Genomic DNA, 24,498 nt, shown 5'->3' with positions numbered 1-24,498 from the left:
ATCAGATTCTCATAGCACCTAAGCTGTTCCCTAGGCAGTGGTTCTCAAGGTGTGCTTCGAAGAACAGCAGCAGCAGCATCCCCAGGGAACTCGTTACACATGCAAATTATTGGACTAAGCGCCACATCTACAGAATTGCAGACTAGGGATGGGGCTTAGCATTGTGTTTTAACAAGTCCTCCAGATGATTCTTATGTGTATTCTAGCTTGAGAATCACTGCCCTGGAGAATGGGGGAAAAAAAAAAAAAAAAAAACTTAGGCGCGGTGGCTCACGCCTGTAATCCCAGCACTTTGGGAGTCCAGGGCGGGTGGATCACAAGGCCAAGAGATTGAGACCATCCTGACCAACATGGTGAAACCCCGTCTCTACTAAAAAACACAAAAAAGTAGCCGGGCGAGGTGGCGGGCGCCTGTAGTCCCAGCTACTCGGGAGGCTGAGGCAGGAGAATGGGGTGAACCCAGGAGGCGGAACTTGCAGTGAGCCGAGATCGCGCCACTGCACTCCAGCCTGGGCAACAGAGTAGATTCCGTCTCAAAAAGAAAAAAAAAAGAAAGAAGAAAATTTCTCACAGAAGGGCATTAGCAGTTCTAGAGCACCTACTATGTGCCAGGCCATTTATTTTGTTTACCTTATTAACTTTTTCAGGATACTAAATTAGTACTTCAGGATTTAATTCTTCTAAGATATCTTTTATTCCATTTTAAATTATTTTAGTAAGTTCTAATATTTGATAGTAGAATATAGTGACTGTACTTAGCAACAATATTTTGTATATTTCAAAGTAATAGAAGACTTGAAGTGATACCCACATATACAAATGATAAATACTCGAGGTGATGGATACCCCAAATACCCTGGCTTGATCATCTCTCATTCTGTGCATGTAACAAACACTCACATGCATCCCATAAAGATGTAAAATGTTATATATCAATAAAAGAAAAAAATTGAGATACAGAAGTCCTAAGTTTGCTATAGTACCTGGCCTGGTAAAAATGGTGTATCCTCTACATGCCTTTTCTCAACACATTCTGTGGGTGATTCCTCTCTTTTTTATACTGAGTATGGCACTGAACTGATACTTTAAATATATTGCCTTGTATCATAGTTATCTGAGCTGGCTTATCTTTCATGCTGTGAGTTTTTACAGAGCATGGATCCTGCTCTGTGTACAGAGGCCTGCTGCACTCAGCTTTAGATAGTACCTTACACATATGAGCTAAACATTTGATAACTATCAGTTGGATGAATGTATAAATCTTACAATATTTATCACAGTACTATCCAGATTTAGGCTTCCACTATAACTGCACAGAGCAAGGATTAAAAGCATTTTGTTTTTGTTTTTGTTTTTGTTTTTTGGTCTGAGAAGCTATGAAGAGGAGGAAATGGGAGAAATAATTATGAAAATGGGGAGCTAACCACATTTTTTTCCTTTTCTGTTTTTTAGTAGCCTTTTCGCAAGCCACTTCGACCTGATTGGTGCTTTAAAGGCACAGACATTTCCATTTCAATGTGTGGATCCATTTAACTATGTGGATCCAAGAAGCTAGTTCTTATACTCTGCCTCAATTATAAAATCTTCTTTGGCCTAAACTTGGCCTTGGAACTGTGGGTGTCAGTACAGGCTGGCATGACCCTAAGGTGTCATTCTCAGCTTTCAAGGCTGCTCTGTTCAAAGATAGACAAGGACTTTTCTTTCCTTAAATGTGGTCCTCTGTGACTTTGCTGTTTGGGATTTTAGGATTAAGTTTAAAATGTGTTGGGCACTGACAAGGGTAAGACATTGTTCTTGCTGTACTCTCTATGGGCAGAAGACCATCTTTTCTGAGAGAGAGAGAGGGCGAGAGTGTAACAGCACAGTTCAGAGGTATCAGTCAGCAAGAGTGAATGTGCATAGCCTTCCTCTCAGTAAAGTGGATCAATTTGAAGGACAAAAAGGAAACAAAAGTCTCTGACATTATATTATTATGTCAGTTATTGCTTTCTCTAGAAATAGAGAATGGACCAGGAAACCGGTAGCTGCTTTGATATTGTTTTACCTTTTTCCTTTCTTGAGAATTATAGATTCTGCACCTATTTTCATGGACAGGAGATAGCAAAATCCCCTCTGGCCTAAGCATGTGAGGGAAAACTGATTTCCCTGCTATCTTCCTGGCTTGAACATTCTTAACCTATTCACCATGCTAGACATTTTCCAGTCATTCTAAAACCCTCTTGCTGAAGGAATGTAAGTTCCTGGAGGTTGGAAGTAGGACCTTCTATGGGTTAAAATATTTAGCTGTTACCCATAATGAGGAGCTAATGACATTGATGATATGGCTAATTATAATAGATATAATTAGATAGGTGGTTAAAACAGACATAGACACCAGCTGAAGATTCTTTATTTTTATTGATTTGTAGGATAAGGAAATATTTTTTTATGTGCTATTATTTCTATGGCAGGAATGTTGAACTTAGGGAAAATTAACGGAAAAACAAAGGCTTCTACACTTCTCAAGTGTCCTGCTTCAGAGAGTTTTACTTACAACAGCATTGATGTTGAATTTCACTTTAAGTTGTCACATGGTCTGAGTTGTACAAAAAGAAGAAAAATTTCAGCCGGGCACCATGGCTCACTCCTGTAATCCCAGCACTTTGGGAAGCCGAGGCGGATGGATCACGAGGTCAGGAGATCGAGACCATCCTGGCTAACACAGGGAAACCCCATCTCTACTACGAATACAAAAATTAGCCAGGCGTGGTGGCGGGCACCTGTAATCCCAGCTACTCGGGAGGCTGAGGCAGGAGAATGGCGTGAACCTGGGAGGCAGAGCTTACAGTGAGCCGAGATCGCGCCACTGCACTCCAGCCTGGGTGACAGAGCAAGACTCTGTCTCAAAAAAAAAAAAAGAAAGAAAAAAAAGAAAGAAAAATTCCTTAGTGTTTGGATAAAGAAGAAAATGCAAAAGTTGGGATATGTTTTAATAACTCATTCATTAATTATATTTTTAGTCATTATTCTAAAGGGATCTGGGCACAATGGTTATTCTCTGCAGCATTTTTATTATAGCAGAAAGGGGCAAGTAACCTAAACGTCCACCCATAGGGATTAAATATATCATGATACATCTATACAATGGAATATTATGCAGCCATTAAAATTGACATACAATACATATACATTAACATGGAATTAGTGTAACAATAAATTAAGTGAATAGACTTTAAAATATGTATAAATGAACCCATTTATGTGAAATTATACATATCTAATATGCACATATATACATTGAGATTCATGACAGAAATTCATCAAACTATTTATAGTAGTGATCTCTAGGGTATTAGATTCAGGTGATATTTATTTTCTTCTTAGATCTTTTAGCAATATTTGAATATTTGCAAAAAGAATGCATTTTTTTCCAAATTAAACATTTAATTCACATATAAAAGAGCTAGACATATATGCTATAGCTCATAAGCAGCATGTTTCAAATTATGTTTTATTTTTCCAATGCAATTCCACATTGCTAGCCTTTTCATTAGTAATAGTTAATTAATAGGTTTAACTAAACCTATAAACATATTAATACCTAATTTAATATTTCTAGTTTTTAAAGTTTTCACAATAGAAATAACTACATAATTCATAAGGAATAGGACAAATAAAAGAAATACTCTATAGTTAATAACAGAGAAGCAAATATATAACAACAGGAAAGCTATAGTAGAGAGAAAGAGATGTGTAAAGATGTCTATAAAGAAAAAGATGAAAAATCCTTTGTAAAAGTAGGGGCCGGGCGCGGTGGCTCACGCCTGTAATCGCAGCACTTCGGGAGGCCGAGGAGGGCGGATCACGAGGTCAGGATATCCAGACCATCCTGGCTAACCAGTGAAACCCGTCTCTACTAAAAGTACAAAAAAATTAGCCGGTCGTGGTGGCAGGCACCTGTAGTCCCAGCTACTAGGGAGGCTGAGGCAAGAGAATGGCGTGAACCCGGGAGGCGGAGCTTGCAGTGAGCCAAAATGGTGCCACTGCACTCCAGCCTGGGCGACAGAGCGAGACTCCGTCTCAAAAAAAAAAAAAAAAAGAAAGAAACAAGAAAATGAACTAGGAATTAATGAAAATACCAAGAGAGACTGCAGCAAAGAAAGGAGACAGGATGACAGGATGATACTACCTTATGATGAATGGGAATTACATGTTGTATAAATGTGAAAATAAGTATTTAACCCCTGTAACAATCCAAAGAGTTTAGTAAATGAAAAGTTTTAAATTTCCATTTGATATATGAAAAATGAGGGCCTGGGAAAGGCAAGCATCTTGCCTTATATCACGAATTTGATATGGAGACTGGTTATCTCCTTACTTGTTACGTCCCAGGCATCCTACAAATTATCTTATTTAAACTTCAATAATTTAGGGAGTATCACCCCCATTTTGCAGATGAAAACACTGAGTCCCACAGTCATAAAATAGCTTGCCCTAAATCACATAATTACTACATAGACTAATCTGGACTCTAACTCAGGTCCCTTATCCATATTTCCAATGATGTTTGCTTTCTTTTTTCCTTTTAGCACTAGGGAGAATAACTTGCAATAGAAGGAAAAATGAGTAAGATAAACAGAAGGATAGGGATGAAAGCTACAAAATAAGAAAAAAAGTTCCAAAATTAACAACCATTTGTTTAAACATATGACAGTAAATTACTTCATTTGCATGAAATTACTATATTGGGGTAGCCTAATTTTTCCCAGGTCAAATATTGGTGAAGCCCAGTAAATTGCGTTCCTTTTAATCTGATTTGAACTTAAAAAAAAAATACTTTTCAAGAGATAAACTATTTTTCCAAAAGTCATTTACAACATTTATGTGGAAATAAGAAAGGCTGTGCAAAACAGACAAGATTATTGCCTTGATTTATAAACAGTACAGAATTCAGATTGTTTTTTCATTGCTGTCAGAAGCAGTACCTTACTTTCAATGCAACTTGATGCCAGTTCTGATTGTGACTGTCCTCTTGTTTCCATGGTAACAAACTTTAATGTGATCAGCATTACGTAGGAACTTTTTGCATTGAAACAGGCAAGAAAAAAAATTCTGATTCTCTGTGCCTGAAACACATATAGTAAGGACTGAATAAATGTTTATGGAATGAAAAAGTAAAATAGAAATAGTCTCAGCCTTACAACTGCGTGCTAAACAGATGTGGTGCTAAAATTTGCATATGTAAACCTCTTCATGGGACAGAATAAACTTAAGCAAAACAGAAAGGTGTGGGGTTGTTTTTGCTTCACTTTAGACCCAGATTGTAGCACAAAGAGCACTAAGTCGAAGGCTTAAATAGCTTAATTGTACAGCAAGTTAGAAGTTAAAGGGTCAGAGTAATGTTAAGTAAATGAAGCTGTTTTGGAGAAAACCTGTAATGCTGCATTCCAGGTCTCCAAAGGCACAGTGCCATTTTTGTGTGTGTTAAATCATTTTAAGGCCAAATACTGGTGTTTGCTGACTTCCAGAACTTCCTTATGTTTCCAGCCTTTGCAAAACAACATAGCCAAGTACATAGTATCTAAATCTGGTGGGTTGCTTCTGAGATTTTCTTGGAAGGTATTTAAATACATGTTGGTTTTTGTTTGTTTGTTTCCCACTCATAATATGTCCTGTTTTCTAAAAACTTTTTAGGTTCAGGCAGTTGACCATTTATATGTGAAAAATGTCTGAAAAATTTGACCCTGGTAAGGTGGATGCCTCTTGTGAGATCACAGAAGCCCTTAACCTGGAAGAGGCATGTAAACCAAGAGGTTTCAAGATATGTAACAATGGAAATTTAAGCATATTTAAATGTTATCTACTCAAATATTTATTGAGTCCTACTATATGCCAGGTACTGTAGTAGGCACATGTTGAGCAAACAAAAATTCCTGTTCTCATGGAGCTTACATATTAGCAAAGAAAACAAAACACAGCACAAGTACAATGCATAGGACGTTGGATGGCGGCAAGTGTTGTGGTATAAAATAAGTCAGAGAAAGGAGTCAGTTTTAAATAGGAAGGTTGTAGAAGCCTCACTGAGAAGGTGGCATTTGAGCAAGGACCTGAAGGAGGTGTAGGATAGCACCAAGCAGACATCAGAAGAAAGAGCATTCTTAGGCAGGCTGAACAAAAAGTGCAAACATTCTGAGACAGGAGCATCCCTGGAATGCTCTAGGAATAACAAGGTGGACCATATGGCCAGAGCAGTAAGCGAAGGAGAGAGAAATGGGAATTGATATCAAAGAAGTAATGCGGTCTTGGAGGCAGGTTGCATAGGGCCTTTAGACCACTGAAAAGATTTCAGCTTTTGTTCTGAGTTAGATGGGAAGTGTATTAGTCTGTTCTCATGCTACTAATAAAGACATATCTGAGGTTGGGTAATTTATAAAGGAAGAGGTTTAATTGACTCACAGTTGAGCAGGACAGGGGAGACCTCAGGAAACTTAACAATCATGGTGGAAGGCGAAGCAAACACATCTTGCTTCACATGGCGGCAGCAAGGAGAAGTGCAGAGCAAAGTGGGGGAAAAGCCCCTTATAAAACCACCAGATCTCATGAGAACTCACTCACTATCATGAGAACAGCATGGAGGTAACTGCTCCCATGATTCAGTTACCTCCCACTGGGTCCCTCCTATGACAAGTGGGGATTATGGCAACTACAATTCAAGATGAGATTTGGGTAGGGACACAGCCAAACTATATCATTCCAGTCCTGGCCCCTCCTAAATCTCATGTCCTCACATTTCAAAACATAATCACACCCTTCCAACAGTCACTCACAGTCTTAACTCGTTCCCACTCCTGGTACCAAAATCTGTGTTAGCCATGGTTCTTTAAAGGGACAGAACTAATAGGATATGTGTATACATGAAGGGGAGTTTATTAGGAGAATTGACTCACAGGATCACAAGATGAAGTCCCACAAATAGGTTGCCAAGTCCCGAACCTCAAAGGTAAGGAAGCTAACAGTGCAGCCTTCAGTCTGTGGCCAAAGGTGTGAGAGCCCCTGGCAAACCACTGGTGTAAGTCCAAGAGTCCAGGAGCTGAAGAATTTGGAATCTGATGTTCAAGGGCAGGAAGCATCCAGCACGGTAGAAAGATAGAGACCAGAAGACTCAGCAAGTCTCCTCTTTGCAGTGTCTTAAGTCTGCTTTATTCTAGCCACACTGGCATCTGATTAGATGGTACCCACCCACATTAAGGGTGGGTCTGCCTCTCCCAATCCACTGACTCGAATGTTAATCTCCTTTGGCAACACCCTCACAGCCACCCAGGAACAATACTTTTGCATCTTTCAATCCAGTCAGATTAACAGTTAATATTAACTATCACAGGAAGGTACTGGAGGGTTTTAAGCAGAGAAGTGGCATAATCTGACTTAGGCATTCAATGGGTCATTCTCGCTGTTGTATTTTTAAAAAGACTGAAAGGGGGAGAAAGGGTGGAAATTTTAAGGAGATTATATAGGAAGCTATTGTATTAATAAGAAATGGTGGCTGGATGTGGTGGCTCATGCCTGTAATCCCAGCACTTTTGGAGGCCAAGGCAGGCGGATCACGAGGTCAGGAGTTCGAGACCAGCCTGACCAACATGGTGAAACCCCGTCTCTACTAAAAATACAAAACTTAGCTGAGTGTAGTGGCGTGGACTTGTAATCCCAGTTACTCAGGAGGCTGAGGCATAGAATCACCTGAACCCAGGAGGCAGAGGTTGCAGTGAGCTGAGATTGTGCCACTGCACTCTGGGACTGCGACAGAGCAAGACTCCATCCACCCCCCACCAAAATAAAAAGAATGTACCTCAAAAAAATAAAGCAAAAAGAGGTTTTTAATGATTATATATACTTACTAGGACATGCCAAAGTGAGTGGAAGGAAACAGAAGGAAATAGCCCTGGTCTCTTCAGTAACAGTCACATTAATACCTTCTTAGAAAGATAACATACAATAGCTATTTGGGCTGAACAGAGAGCTGAAGCATATACCTACAATGATGATTCATGTGACTTTCTACCATAGAAATCTCACCAGATTCACAGAACCATAGACACTTTGGAAAAGAACTGAAAGGAAACCTAGTTCAATTCCTTACCTAATGCAATATGCCCACCATGAAGTCATCCATCTTAATCATCTTCAATAACAGGCAACTTGAAATTTCTCAAAAGTCTGTGCATATTTGATTCCCTCTAGCAGTTCCAATAAAAATAACCAAGTCATTTCCATGGTATATGAATGAAGTGGATTATGATGCCAACATTATATTGATTCATAACTTTCTGAGTATGTTTCTCAGTTTTAGATATTTATTCTAATCCAAATATGCATTTATTGGAGCAATTTCACATTTGCTTGGTTTATATACTGTATTAGTCTCTTCTCTTGCTGCTAATAAAGACATACTCAAGACTGAGTAATTTATGAAGGAAGAGTTTTGATTGACTCACAGTTCTACATAGTGAGGGAGCCCCCACAGTCATGGCAGAAGGCAAATGAGGAGCAAAGTCACATCTTACATGGCAGCAGACAAGAGATCATGTGCAGGGGACCTCCCCTTTACAAAACCATCAGATCTGGTGAGACTTATTAACTATCACAAGAACAGTATGGGAAAGACTCACCCCTACGATTCAATTACCTCCCACCGGGTTCCTCCCATGAGACATGGGAATTCGGGGAACTGCAATTCAAGATGCAATTTGGGTGGGGACACAGCCAAACCTATCATATACCAATCTTCCTTGTAAGTAGGGTTTTTGATTTTTCAAATGTTTGTTGCTTGGAAGCCACATACGTAGAAAACATAGTTACTTACTTTTTTGTTTTGAGACAGGGTCTCCCTCTCTCACCAGGCTGGAGTGGTGTGATCATAACTCACTGTAACCTCAAACTCCTGGACTCAAGCCATCCTCTCACTTCAGCCTCTGGAGTAACTAGGACTACAGGAGTACACCACCACACCTGGCTAATTTAAAAATTTTTATTTTATTTTTTGTCAAGACCAGGGTCTTGCTATGTTGCCCAGGCTGCTCTCGAACTCCTGGACTCAAGTGACTCTCCCTCCTCAGCCTTCCAAAGTGCTGGGACTACAGGTATGAGTTACTGCATCCAGCCTACTTTTTAAGATGTATGCTTAAAGATGCTATGGTAGAAAGGGAAATACAAAGTTAAATAAAGATATCCAAATACCATTATAGCATCAAACTTCATAATAAAATGAAATCATAGAGAGCAGAGATGGCATCCTACTGGTTCTGAATGTATGTACCTGTCAACAAAAGAAAGCCATCTCCATGTTTCCAGAGTCATGATGAAATCACATTTCAAATTGTTTCAACAGGTGCCATATATCAAATGCCCTTTCCTATAAAAGAAACTGCTGAGTTGTTCTAAACAGTGCATGAAAATAGCAAGTGGGCTGAATGAGCAATCATAGTGAGGTCCTGAGAAGTGTAAAAACCCCCAGATTCAGATTCAGTTTCCCCCAGAGAGTGGGGTTACCTCCCACCATGCTTGAGGGACAGCCCTTACATAATTAGACTCTACTCACAGTCCCAGCCTGAAGTGTGTCTAGCTGAAACTAGTGACTGGAGGAATTGAGCCCCTGTAGGGAGGCCAGAACAGGTAGCACTTTGCTTCTCTTGCTCCCTGCCAATGGTTACCCCAACATAGAACTTTTATTCATACCGCTGGGCAGCACCGGTCTGTTAATAATGAACCTAGAATGTGAAGTGAAAATCAGCACCATGTGCGGTAAGCAGTAGGTAATTACATTTCACTTGTTTAATTAAGTTTCACTTTCTGGTTGCCTTGAGGGAACTGTAGGAAAGGATTTTTTTTTGTGTTTTTGTTTTTCCTGATGCTTTTTTCCCCTAGCTAGAAGCTGAATAATTCCACACAGTGTTGAAATGGATATGCTGTGTTTGTGTTGGCCGAATTAAGCATCTATAATCATATATTTCCTCTCTTTTGTCTATTTGTGTTACAGTCTTAATATGTGGGATAGAAATTTCGTTTAGTGGAGACATAATTTTTCGATTGTCTTGGGGCTTATTTAAACCAGCTCATCTCCATTAGAATGTGTTTCTGTACTTTACTCATCAGCTTGGCACTGACTCCACTATTGTTTTCCATTGTTTTCTTCAAATACTGTGTATTTTCCCTGAAAGTCCAAATAGCTGACAATTTTGCTACCTCTGCAAGGAAATCTGCTTTATTTTCTTGTAGGTTTTACACATATATAACACTCTACATTAGGAACATACTCTTCCTCAGCAGGCTGCATGGCCTTTCATTCACTCTCTTAAAAATATCTGTGGACCTATTATGTGAAATAATGTATGATTTGCTCAATGGAAGATTTACTTTTCAATAAGGTTATGGTTTATTAAGCCTCACATATTTATACATTTATATACCTTGAATAATAATTCCATCACAGAAGGGGCTCATTATTAACCACATTTCCATGTGTGATATTCACTGAGGCATGTCCCTGGAAACATACCTAACCACATAAGAGTAAAAGCCTGTCATAGCACAGGAAGCCTAGAATAAGTACATCCTACCATTTAAGCACCTAGGTCTTAATATGTCAGTTCATATTTAGATTCTACCTTTGTGGTCAGGGCAGTATTTGAAATTGAGATATAGTTAATCAGTTAGAGATGTAGTCGATTTCACTGTCAGTGAAGCTCAGAATCGCATCAATACGTTGTTTTTCTGTTTTCTTTTTTTATTTTTATTTATTTATTTATTTGTTTATTTATTTATTTTTTGAGACGGAGCCTCACTCTGTCACCCAGGCTAGAATGTAGTGGCATGATCTTGGCTCACTGCAAGCTCCGCCTCCCGGGTTCATGCCATTCTCCTGCCTCAGCCTCCCAAAGAGCTGGGACTACAGGTGCCCACCACCACGCCCAGCTAATTTTTTTGTATTTTTAGTAGAGACAGGGTTTCACTGTGTCAGGCCAGGATGGTCTCGATCTCCTGACCTCGTGATCTGCCCACCTCGGCCTCCCAAAGTGCTGGGATTACAGGTGTGAGCCACCAAGGTAGGCCAATATGTTGTTTTTCAAAGATTGCCGTCCTCATACAGACCAGCTTAGTACTGACAGAGGAGGTGAAATGGGAAAAGTTCCCTTGTCCCCCTTGCAGGGTGTAGGATGGGAAAGTGGCTCACTGCTTCAGTGCCCTGCTGCTCAAACCTCTAAGGGAGCATACATACGGGCAGGCTGTGGGGCTCCAACCCTAGGGCAGTGTCTAGGGGTGAATGTTTACAGTTTCTGAAGCCCCAGTAGGTATGTGTCACGGGGTGCTCTTTTAGTGTAGCCCTCTGAAGGCAGCTTGTGTTAACTAGCTCAATTACACCTTCTACCTTGTGGCAAGGACAGAGGGCTTTCTGTATCCTGGGTTGCTTGCTTTGGTGCAGCGGAAGAATCAGATCATACCTGGGCTTGGAGAATGAGTGCAAGATTTTATTGAGTGGAAGAAGCTCTCAGCAGATGGGGGAGCCATAGGGAAATGGTTTCCCCCGGAAGCCGGGCCGCTTGGCAGCCGAGCGCTCCTCTGACTGCCCAGCCAAACTCTGTTTCGTTTTGCCTCTCAGTGGCCTGCTGGTGCCTGCTGGTGTTTGCCCTCAACATCTAGCCGCTTGTGTGTTCCTCTGCCAATGTGCTCCTCTCCACTTCCAACACTTCTGTCTCTGCCCTTGCTAGGGTCTCCCGTTTATATAGGCACAGGATGGGGACATGGGTGGTCTTGGGAAATGCAACATTCGGGCAGGAAAACAAAAATGCCTGTCCCCACCTAGGTCCGTGGGGGTGGGGTCCTAGCCAGAGACCATGCCTTCCTCTATCCAGCACTTCTCTTCCCCTCTTCCATATCATTTAAAGGAACAATTCTTCCCTTCCCGGCACTTCAGTTTCAGAGGGACACAGTCTTCACCTGCTAAGCTGTCTTTCACCAGTGGTTGTGTTCCTTCTCTTTTGAACAGGACTTTGTGGAGACTTCTGTTCTGTTCAGTTGCATCATAAGCCATATTCTAGTTATTCACTTGAAAGGTTACACAACTTGCAGGAGTAACTCATGGGGAAAATAACTCTGTTGTTTTTCCATCACATTTTCTGCCTCTGCCAACTCTCCGCTCATCTTCCCCGCACTAAAGCCAACCACTTTTCTGTCCATTTTCACAGACAGAAATGCTTTGCATCGTGCCTGCTTGTACTGGCAATTGCCTGGCCTCTTCTGTAGCTTGTCCTCTGTAGCTGTCTCTACCACATTCCTAATTAAAGTCAGCTGACACTATGTATTTGTGCACAAAGAGTAAATAGCATGGTTTAGTTATATAACAATTTGAAATGGCTTGATTTCTTTAGGTTAATGTTACAGCCTCAGTATTGGTAATTCCTGACCGTCTGCTAACTTCTGAAAGCCAGAGGGTCTTGCTCTTCAAACTCTTCTCCTCATAGGATGTAGTAGGCTTATACCAGAAGAAAGGCACATCTAGGGTATTAAATGTGTTCTTGCAAAACTAAGTAAGTTCCCTATGCAGAAATAAGATATGCTGTGTGGTAACTAGTTTTTAGAGTATTTGAAGCAATGATTTGTACTCTTTTCAATGTTTTCATTACAGGAGCATTTTAAGAAGTGGTTTGGGGTCATGACTCCTACTTCAGTGCAGTGGTTAGTACAATTCGTAATGCTTAATTTGTGGACCCTCCTTTATTAGCTTAGAAGACATAACCTGAAACCAGTATGGTAGAGTGGATGAGGAGAGATTCCAAGATGGGTAAAATAAAGCTTAAGGAAAATGGAAATGCCTTGCCCAGCATGACTAAGAGGGTCAGGAATAGAACCTGACTCCTAATAGGACACATTTTTGAGTGGGTGGCACAAAACAGGACATGTTAACAATCAGAACTCAAGTCCAGCCCTAAAACATATTTGTATACACTGTTGCATGTTGTGTTCAGATGAGTTATTTTTGCCTCAATCTGTTCCAGTGCACATTCCTGCCAGAGGTAGGAATTGGTTTGGAGATAATCTTTTCTCCAACAGCATGCAAAAGTCAGGGTTTCCAGATACTAAACTGAATGGGGGTCTGGGCCTTATAAAAATGAACACATGGATGTGTTCCATACTTTGTAACTTATTTGGCAGCAGCTGACATCTTAGTTTGTGAGGGGCCTTTACAAAAGTTACGGACGTGTAACCTCTGCATTGAGCTAGACTCCTCCAGCTAGGTTACTTGGGGATGAATAGTTGCTGAGATAATTGTGGGCAAATGTAGAACAATAGCCCAAACAAGAGCCACTCTGGCACTCTTGGCCATACTTGGCTTTTAGGATCTAAAGAGGTGATCTGGCTCTTATTTGAATTATAACTATAACCAACATTTATTTCAGAGTGATTTCTATATATTTCCTTAATTTTCCCTCACAAAATCCCCCTAAGGTGGTCTTTTAATACACGAATGCTAAAGATCTTTTATAAGGGCACAGACAGGCCCAGGAAGATCGTGACATGCACAAGGCTACACAAATAATAAATAAGGATTGGGAAACATACATTCAGGTCTCCTGACTCCAAATTGGGTGCTCCTTTAATGATACCAACCACTTCGACCATTCAAAGGGGTCATTGTGGTCCCACCAGCGCCCCCTCCATACCTGTTGAGCCCAAGTACAGACTCAAAAGGAATTTCCCTTGTGGCTAGAGGATGTATTATATAAAAGATCAGGATCCCATTTCACCTTTCCTTTCTTTCAGAACTATCTTAGCTTTCCCTTTGGATAAATGTATGTCATCAGTGGGAGATCATCTGCTGCTTAAATCCTTATCTTTCACAATGGACACCACACTTCCTTTTAAGGTGCTATGTATGACTCATCAGTAGTTTAAAATTTTGTAAGATACATGAACATTTTCTGATTGAGAAACACTTTAGAAATGCTGAACATATTATTGTGAAATAACAATGACTAATATTGTTGTTAAATTGTTGGAATTGTAATAGCTTTAACCTTTTTTGATTCAGTGTGTTTATTCCAAGTTATCTTGCCTTTTCAATGGCTTTGAAACATTAGCAAACAATGTGGGTCTCTCTTACAGATCTCAGTTCTGCTTTTAACAGCAACAGGCAGTATATTCAAAACATACCTGAATTGGACATGACATTTTGGAGAATATTTTGACTAGTTTGTAATAAAAGAAAAGTTGAATAAATCACAATTGATTAAAGAGGTGATCGTATACCAAATGTTATGGTGAGCAAATTACTCTTGAGAAATGCATTGTTTATATAGAGATTACAATGCCATGCTGTTCTCAGCCCAATCAACTGTATAAACTGGAGTAGAAATTCCTGAACTTTTTTCTAACTCCTGGGGAAGCAGCTTACTATTAGCAATTAGTATAATGATTACTATCAAATCTAGCCAAAGAGAGATCAATAAAAACATGGGTGCAAAGTAAACACGACTCCTTTGGTTTTATTAATGGATGATACAATTAAAAATAAGCCAGAAGGTGCAGAAAGGTGAGATTATAGTAAACCAGGCAAATATGGCACTTGCCATATTTATCTATAAGCTTGCCATTCTTTGGGAAGTAAATGAAACACAGCATTAAAACAAGGATTTAAAAAGTGGATTAAATTATCCCAGCACTTTGGGAGGCCAAGGGGGGCAGACCACAAGGTCAGGAGATTGAGACCATCCTTGTTAACATGGTGAAACCCCATCTCTAGTAAAAATACAAAAAAAAAAAAAAATTAGCTGGGCATGGTGGCAGGCACCTGTAGTCCCAGCTACTCGGGAGGCTGAGACATGAGAATGGCGTGAACCTGGGAGGCGGAGGTTGCAGTGAGCCGAGATTGCGCCATTGCACTCCAGCCTGGGCGATAGAGCGAGAGTGTCTCCAAAAGAAAAGAATTAAAGTTTAAAAATAAGAACAAATGGTGACTGGAGGGAAAAACAAGAGGAAACAAAATGAGCAGTAATCAAAATCCTGGGAGAATTATTTTCACTTTGATTTTGTGAATTTTATTTATGCAATAAATAATGCTAATTGAGGGTCAAATTAATCTATGAGAGCATTATAAATGACCCTAAATCAGCACATTTGGAAAAGTAAAAAACTGAATCTGTGCCTGAACTCTGTCTTCATTTATCATAAAAACTGTACACAATTTTTAATCTTCCAATGTCTCAGTGACACCTATTTCCACATTAGTGGTCCTCAAACTTTAGTACATGTCAGAATGTCCCAGAATGCTTGTGAAAAATACGGATTTCTGGGTTCCATCCTCAAATACTCAAATTCAGTAGCTGTTGGTTGGGACCCAGAAAGATGCAGGGACTTTAGGCCATCTTTTAAAAACATTAATATAGAGAATAATGAGCCTGGAGGGAAATAACTCTTTGAGTCAGAGAATGCCATTGATTTTAGGAATTCTGACCCTATCAAATACAAATTTTAGAATTTAAATATTCATTCATGGTGCTATATTAGAAATCTAACATAATAAATACTGGTGAAAAAATACAAAATTGTCTGTAGTTAGGTAACTCGGTTGTTTATAATCAAACTGTTTAGACAATAACATTGAAATAGTTACCGAATTGAACATTTCATTATTTTATAGATGAATAATATGGAACTCAGGTATTTGAAGTAATTTGCACAATATCATGTCACTAGCTAGGGACCAGGCAAGATATTTTGCTCTTTCCACTTCTTACGTTGTGTTCCTTTCAAAAGTCTCTATAAGTCTCCAATATTAGCAGAAGGACTTGGGGTAAGCCAAGAACCCCATTAGATGATACCTTCGGATCATATAGGAAAATAAGGTTATAGGCTCGTATAAACATAAATATCCTTCACAAAAGCAATTCTATGGTTATAGCTATAGAATACGTCTTGTCTTTCATCTCAATAAATCTCATGAACCACTGGATGGAGTGTCTTAGTTTGTTTTCTTTTGCTTATAACAAAACACCAAAAACTGGGTAATTTATAAAGAAAAGGAATTTATTTCTTACAGTTATGAAGGCTGAGAGATCCAAGGCTGAGGGGCTGCATCTGTTGATAGCCTTCTTGGTGGTGGGACTCTGTGGCACAGGGTATCACGTGGCAGAGGGGGCTGAGCGTGCTAATGTGCTCGCTCAGGTCTCTCTTCCTTTTATAAAGCCTCCAGTTCCCCTCCCATCATAACCCATTAATCCATGAATGGATTAATCCATTTATGAGGACAGAGCCTTCATGATCCAATCACCTCTTAAAGTCGCCACCTGTCAATACTGCCAGAATGGAGATTAAGTTCCAACATGAGTTTTGGAGTCATTCAAACCATAGCATAGAGTAATGATGGTAAGTTGTTTCAGGCATAAAATTTGAAATAAATTATGAGGCTCCATGATATGCTATATTGGTTTTACCCTTAGAAGAATATTTAGTTTCACTCAGGTTTTTCAAAGCTACGTTCTCCTCACAATAAAAACAAACAAACCAAACAAAAAAAAAACCTTTTTTTTTTTCTTTGTTTTTTGAGACGGCGTCTCACTCTGTTGCCTGTTGCCCAGGCTGGAGTGCAGTGGCCCGATCTCGGCTCACTACAAGCTCCGCTTCCCAGGTTCACACCATTCTCCTGCCTCAGCCTCCTGAATAGCTGGGACTGTAGGCGCCCACCACCATGCCCTGCTAATTTTTTGTATTTTTCGTAGAGACAGGGTTTCACCTTGTTAGCCAAGATAGTCTGAATCTACTGACCTCGTGATCCGCCCGCCTCGGCCTCCCAAAGTGCTGGGATTACAGGCATGAGACACCGCACCCATCCAAAAAAACCTTTCTAAGAGTAGATAGCTACTCATTTGATCTGCCTCCTCTGCTGAATCAATTATGAATTTTTTTTTCGCCTGCAAATAACAGAAAACTAACAGTGTAAGAAATAAAGTGATTACAAATAGGGATTCCCCCCCGACACACACTACAATATTTCTTGATATAGGTCATTATGGATATTAGTTTAGTGACTCAATAATATCATGGCTCAGGGTCAGTTTGTCTGTGATTCTGTCGGCCTTTCTCTCATAGTCTTAAACTCCAGGTATCACATTGGCAGGCTAGAGGGAGGGCAGCCCAGGTGTTCCTTTTATCAGAAAAGCTGCAAGTGTCTCAAAAAGCACACCCCTCTCCTATCAGATGTCCATCTTATTGGCCGGAACTATGCTGCACCTCCATTCCAAGAACAAGATCTCTGAGGAAAAAAATGTATTGTTTTAGCTTCTAAAAAGGAGATGGCCAAGGGATAAGACAGTTGAGAAGGGTGTGGCATGATGGAGTGTCTGCTGCTCTCTTGGGTTTAGAAGGAACTCCTGTTATTCCAGTGTCACCTGAGTACCGACTGGGTCTCATGGGGCCACTCTAGACTCAGACATTCTTCTTTTTTCTTCTGCTGTACCACCATCCTTCTAGACTCTGCTGCTTTGCTTCCTCCCACCCTATCCCCCACCACCACACAGAGTGACTCCACTCCCACACACTCAGGCATTCGCACAGTCCAACCTTCATTTTTAGGAAGTCCTTGAACTGACTAGCCCTTAGGAAGGTGGCACAGGTGTTCCTAGGATTATAAAATGTTTTATTGAATAAGTTTTCTCTGTGGATGTCCAAGAACCTTTCCTCCCAGCCTGTTTGAAAGAACAATGATTGAATCAGAACAGGACATACTGATGCTAAAAAAAAAAAAAAAAAAAAAAAAAAATCACAAGTAGGTATCTTGAAAGCATATCCCAAGGCTTTTCTTAAAGTAACCTTTATACTGAACCATAAAAAGATTAAAGACACCTTCCGCTAGAGTAAGGCCCTGCCATTCACATTGAGATTGTTCAGAAAAAGAAGAATTGACACCTTTACTGAAAGGAGTCAAGGTCTTGCAAGCCGGAAACTGGTTTGATGACAATTCCCTGACTTGCTAGGTAAGCTGGTCCACATCGAGACGAGTCTCTCCTTGACTTCTGACTTACTTTGTGTTTATTGAAGGAATCCTATGAGTCATGTTTAGCCTTTCCAGCCTGATTGAGTTTGAAGGAGCCTCTGGATTATTGCATACAATGGATTTTGCAAACAGTTTTCTTCAGCATACCCACAGGAGAAAGGCAAGTCGGTTCATAAATGGAAATTCTAGACAAACAACTAAGCTAAAGACACCTCTCTGTATAAATGCTTCCAGATGGAGAGAAGTTTTTCACTTTACTCTCCACAGTTTTCACTTTAAAGGGTTATTGAGATGGAAGCATTGGAGCGAAGCACATTAGAATCACTTGTCCCACCTTTCCTTCTGAGGAAGGCTGACTTACAGTTGCAAGGGGAAAATACTGGCTAAAAAATAATTCTTGGTCTGTTCCCCGTAGTCTATCAACACATGCTTTTCAGAAGAAGAAAAAACAAAAAACAAAAAAAAAACATCTGGAGGGAATAGGACTGAGTTGGTAGAACATCTTGAAGGGGGCTGGCCTTCACTTAGAAAATTGAAAAGAAAGGCAAATAAGCCATTAGGAAGAGTCTGTGGTTGTTAAGCAGAGTAACCTAAAGGAGGAACTTCAAGATACAAGTTTAAAGCAACACTCTGTAATTATTTTTATTATAGTATAAAGTTCTTAAGTTTGTCTTCACCCTTTGAAAGAGTTCTGAACAGAATTAGAGTTTTCTTAAAAAATCTCGGGGCCTACAAAAAATGCCATTTGGCCTCCACAGTAAGTTGCTCTCACTCAGAAAGTCCTCTCCCTTCTACAGCTTCCTGTATAAAAGGCTGGGATACCAACATCTGCCTGAAGCAAAAACACATGTATTTTTAACCAAATAAATAAAAAAGGCACAAAAGTCTGAGTACATCATGCTGCTCGTAGTCTTACTGGCTGACTCCCATTGGCTCGCTCACTGTTGTTATAATTTCGTTTATGCCTTAGGCAGATGGGCGCCTCTGCTCATGGGTGATTTAGAATCTGCTGATAGTGGCTGGAATGAAGCATGGAGGATCTTGCAACTTCTAAGCCCACTGGCTTAGACCACTGTATTCTTGGGCTTAGATGTTTACTCCATATATGATTCCCATCAATGGTGATACCTGGGCCATTGTCCAGCGGGTGAATGTGATTTTCTTCTTTGGAGAAGGCCATTGCAAATCACAGCTAATAGGGACCCTAATGAGGACGTTCACCTCCCAGCTCCTCTGTGCCAGGGCAGTGGATAACAACAGGATGTGGGTTTTAAACACGTGTAAGCTTCTTCAAGCTGCCTCTTTCAGTTTCATTCTTTTTTTAAGGCCCTAGAAAATATAATCCACGTACTTGAAACAAACATTTTTTTCTTGTTGCTAATGTTTTTGGTCGTGTTTTCTCCCATGTCAGGATTGGATTCCACTCTGATTAGTACCAAGAAATATATATTATTCTCCCATGTCAGGATTGGATTCCACTCTGATTAGTACCAAGAAATATTAATTGGTACAATATGTAAATGAAAACATGGGACATTTACAAGGTAGGCAGAAGATAATATATGCTTGTAAGTTTCACTTTCGGTAAATATGAAAATGTATTCTATTCATCCTCCATGGGTGTTGTTAAAGCTACTCTGCTCTACTTTGGACTCTGCAAATGATTTTGATGAATAGGACCAAAAGATGTCAAAAGCCACAAACCTATCATTGTAAAAACTAAAGGCATTTAGTTTCAAATTAATTTATTTAAAAGGAAGTTTTAATATTTGAACAGGCCATAAAATTAGGATCAAGTAAGCAAATCTATAGGCACTTTTATCAGAGACAGGAGCAATGAGAGATTGCAGGAAACAGAAAGGAATCAGACTTTATTCTTTATATTTGTTATTCCAGTCCTCACCGTCCTCTTTGCTCCTCTTCCCAATTCATTCTTTTCCTTTCTGTTACTAGTTGTCCTTCTTGTCTCTCCTCTTCTTCCCATCACCCCCAGGATACACATTAAAGAGAGAATACCAGAAATCGGCAGCACTGGTGAGCCAAGAAATATAGAGGTTTTTGTTTTTTTTCATTTCAAGTTTTAAGTTGTCCTTGTGCATGAAATATGTGCGTGATAAAAAGGGGGTTGCCATCAAGGCATATTGTCTTGAAAAGCCAAGGGTTCTTTTTTAGTTTTCCTCTATAATGAAGACTTTCTTAGACTGTGAACTCTATAATTATGCTCACTGAACAAATACCTTGAAAGGGAAGTAATTCCAAGTCATGTGTCAAAGATTCAATTTGACATGTATTTACTAAATGCCTAACATGCCTATGCATTTTGTTTATTCATTTATAGTAACAAGATATAGTGAGTTCATATACTGTACCAGCACTGTGCTCAGTATTAAAAAATTGGAGTCAGAAGATTCCCACTTTCAAGAACTTACAGTCCAATGGAGGAGAAAGAAGTATGAAAGGATCGGTTGCAGGGTGACAAGAGAGTGTTCCAATAGTGCAGCTCCAAAGCTGTGATTTTAAAAAGATGATGCAAACCAGTTATCTCTTGCTTCATGGAGTGGATGGGCTACAGGAAATTTGGCAATAAAACAAAGTTTATATAAGTTGCAACATTTTTCTACAACTCTACTATAAAATTGGAAATGCTTTCACACAGAAAAACCTCTCAAAATGCTGAATGCAAAAGTTGGGATCACAGAAACATTGTGCCTATATTTGGTCTGCTGGAAACTGTATTTTTACAAGGTAATCCCTGTTTTCAATGTAGTTCCTGTCTTGCCACTGGCGGTTTTCTTCTTGTAGCACTTTTCTAGTTCTGAGATTGCTACTTCCCAAAGTATTCATTTCTTTCTTACTGGCATGTCCTCTGTCTTCACAGCCTGCTTCTGGATTGTAGGGTTTTTCCTTTCTTTCTGTTGAGATATTTATGGCATTTAATAGAGTCAAACAAGATGTGTTGCAGCCTGACATACTTATGTGACTTCAGATGTGTAAAATAAGTAACTTCCTATCTTTGTCTGTCTAGCTCAAAAATTAACCATGGATGAGGAATGCCTGTATTGATTCATTAATGTAATAACTGTTTACTGACTGCCTACTATGTACAACCAGAAACACAGTTCCTAACCTCATGAACTTACCATGTAACATGGGAAGACAAGCACTAAGTTCTTATTTGTTTGTGATTGTGATAAGGCTCAGAGGATAAATACAGGTTTCTGTGAACCCATGTATAGGGGGAAATATTTAAGTTCCATTTAATACTGAGATAGCTAAGTATCTCAGTATTTTAGCTGAGATCTGAAGGATAAGTAGAAGATTCCTCAGGCAGAGGGAAAAGCAAAGGCTGTGGGGCAGGAAGAAATGTGGTCATTTTGAGGAACTTCAAGATCAGTGTGGCCATAGCAAAGAGCACAAAAGTAAGAGTGAAACAGGGAGGAATGGAATTCAGCTCAAGGGCTCTGAAATCAGAGTTTCCAGTTGGAATCCTAACGTCATAGCTGTATCAGTTAAGATTTTTTTTTTTTCTTTGTGGCATCCAAAGAACAGAAAGCCTGCCTTACTGAGGTTCATATAAAAAGGGGAAATTGGCCAGGCGTGGTGGCTCATACCTGTAATCCCACTACTTTGGGAGGCCGAGGCGGGTGGATCACCTGAGATCAGGAGTTCGAGACTAGCCTGGCCAAAGTGGTGAAACCCCGTCTCTACTAAAAATACAAAAATTAGCCCAGCGTGGTGGGGGGCGCTTGTAATCCCAGCTACTCGGGAAGCTGAGGCAGGAGAATCGCTGGAACCCGGGAGGCAGAGGTTGTAGTAAGCCGAAATCGCGCCATTGCACTTAAGCCTGGGCGACAAGAGTGAAACTCCGTCTCAAAAAAAAAAGAAAAAAAGAGGGGAAATTATCTCCACAAAACAAAAAGTCCGACAATAAGCAATAAGCAGTCCAGGGTTGGTGCAGGGCTTGATGAGGTCATCACAGATCCAGGTTCTTTCTGTCTTCTGCTCTACATCCGTAGCCTGTGGCTTTGTCATTCCCTCACGTGGAAATGGCGGCTGCAGCCCCAGGCACAATGGCGCATTTAGGAAGAAGGGAGAAGATGTGCAATGTCAGGTTAGTTTATCAGAAAAGTTCAAAGCTTCTCAGAAATCTTCTGTTGGAATTCTACCTGTATGTCATAGGCCAGAACACAACCCAAATAACCAGGGAAAATGTGAAAGTGAGAACATAGATCTTCCAGCCCTAACAATGGAGAAAGCAAGTGAGAGGGGATTGGGAATTTCCTCAACAGTGTTTGACATAACCACTTTGTAGCTTATAATCTTAGGCAAGTAACTCAACTTCCCAGTTCCTCTTCTGTAAAATGGGGATAACACCTGAAAATGTTGTAACAAGATTCACTGAAATAGTTTCTATGCTCAGTCAGTAATCAGCATTCAATCAATATGAGCTCTAACATGATGCTTGACAGTTACGCAACGAACAGTTCATGAAGAGCTTTGTAAGCCATATTGATAATTTTGTCTTTATCCTTAGCACAGTGAGAAGGTATTAAAGGATTTTATGCAGGGAAGTGACATGATCATATTTGTGTTTTCAAAAGAGCCCTCAGGCTGGCTGTGGTAACTTGCGCCTGTAATCCCAGCACTTTGGGAGGCCATGGCGGGCGGTGGGCGGATCACTTGAGCCCAGGAGTTCCGGACCAGCATGGGCAACTTGGGGAAACCCGTCTCTAAAAAAAAATACCAAAAAAAATTTAGCTGGGTGTGGTGGCACTCGCCTGTAGTCTCAGCTACTTGGGATGCTGAGGTGGGAGAATCACCTGAGCCTGGGAGAGGCTGTAGTCAGCTGTGATTGCACCATGCGCTCCAGCTTAGGTGACACAGTGAGACTCTGTCTCAAAAAAAAAAAAAAAAAGGGAGCCCTCAGTTTATCCTCTGCCTCTGACAAATATATTCCATTTTGTTACATTTCAAAAATTTCAGCACATTGCTTTGCTTACGCATCTTTCCTCTGGAATGACTTTTAATTTTTATTTTGGCAGTCTTAGTTGTTTTGAGATGTGTGAAATTCGAATCTTATGCAGGTGTTTTAGTTCTTTTGATTTTGCTTTTTAAAAGTTTTTTTTTTTTTTTTTTTCAGTGTGGGGCAATGTAAAGCCAGAATATCAATGTACTTCTGTCATGATTTTCAAACTTATTTGGCTGATAGTACCCTTATAAGAATAGGTAAAAAAGATCCCAAAGATTTAACTTCACCTTCTTGAACTACTTAGCCCTACTATTAAGAGCCACAGCAAGCTTACATGTTTTAAAAAAAAAAAAAAAAAAAGAGCTGCAACATTCCTTTCGCACTCCCACTCGCCCCTGAGGTTCTTCCACTTCCTTCCTATGGCTTTTTTTAGAAGCGAGTGTGTTTTTCTCACGTCCGGCAACAAAGGATGTTTTGTGCTGCTACTGAGGTTTGTATGTGTGACTTACTTTAGAACTCTTTCTAGAAAATGCGATTATTATTTGCATAGGTTTGGTAGAACTTTATATTGAGTGAAAGTCTCCGATGACTATTTTTGTTTTTGTGTAGATTTGCCACTGCTTAACATCAAATCACTTTCCTCTGTGTGTTCTAAAATAACCCTAATAGGACCTGTCAAAAATCCCCCAGAAGTCTCACAAATTCTTATCTTTAAAAAAAGTGTGATACCATCAGTGTATCATATTTATTCTTATATACCTTTGCAAAGACTTATCACTTCCTTAAATATGTCTGATAGTGCCATACTAAGAAGGGGACAGGGTGATTAACCATAAACTTTGGTTTTCATGGAGAAAATCTATCTGGAGCAGTCACAGTATCCTATGCTGGAGCTTTTAGATGCCTTGGCATTAGATGTTTCCATCTATTTGTGATTCTCTGAGCAAGGGGACAAGGTGAGATAAACAGAATTCTCAGATGGCTGAGAATTATACCCTAAATCCTGGGAGAGAATTTACCTTTCCATTGTCAGATAATATGAATCATTTAAAACGTGCTGGAACAGCTTCGCCTTTTCTTGAGGAAAATGGGGTTTCTCTCTCAATACAGAGAAAGATAAATGTGCCTCAGAAGATTTTAGTGGTCGATCTCTGTCAGTGTACTACCAGCAAAAATCCCAGCAATCAATATTACAAAGAGGCAGCGCTCACTTGAGTACAGAAGTAGCAACCTTAGCTGCTTCGTAAACAAGATGGCATTGGAGATTTCTGTTGTGAGTAAATGACAAGTCCCGCAGTCTAGATAGGAAGATTTCTCCTCCATGTGGATTTGTGATTTGTCTTGTGATTTGTCCTCCATTTGTGATTTGTCTTGTGTTGGATAAGGAAGGGGAGCTTGGATTCCAAGATCAATTTAATGTCTATATTCCTTGGCATCGTCATGTCAGAGCAGCACATCTCAGATGGCTTTCAATAGTTATTTTAGCATTGATTTTCCTCTACTAGAG

The 24,498-nt window shown here is 39.9% G+C and overlaps 1 protein-coding gene across 4 annotated transcripts in view; it reads left to right on the top strand.

Moving 5' to 3' along the window:
* MAML2 (mastermind like transcriptional coactivator 2) overlaps window positions 1-24,498 on the top strand; it is a 376,376-nt gene that overhangs the window by 66,786 nt on the left and 285,092 nt on the right. Inside the window, exon 1 of one of the 4 annotated variants that reach the window (XM_030917577.1) lies at window positions 16,750-20,767. The exons of the other annotated variants lie outside the window; for them this stretch is intronic. Coding sequence (XP_030773437.1) covers window positions 20,693-20,767 — 75 coding nt within the window. The 5' untranslated portion in view covers window positions 16,750-20,692. Of the gene's footprint in view, window positions 1-16,749; window positions 20,768-24,498 lie in introns of those variants that run through there. 4 annotated transcript variants of the gene reach the window in all.

This window comes from Rhinopithecus roxellana, chromosome 15 (assembly GCF_007565055.1).
Source record: "Rhinopithecus roxellana isolate Shanxi Qingling chromosome 15, ASM756505v1, whole genome shotgun sequence".
Lineage (NCBI taxonomy): Eukaryota > Metazoa > Chordata > Mammalia > Primates > Cercopithecidae > Rhinopithecus > Rhinopithecus roxellana.
Note: the sequence above shows the minus strand (reverse complement) of the source record. Positions and strands in the feature narration are given on the sequence as shown.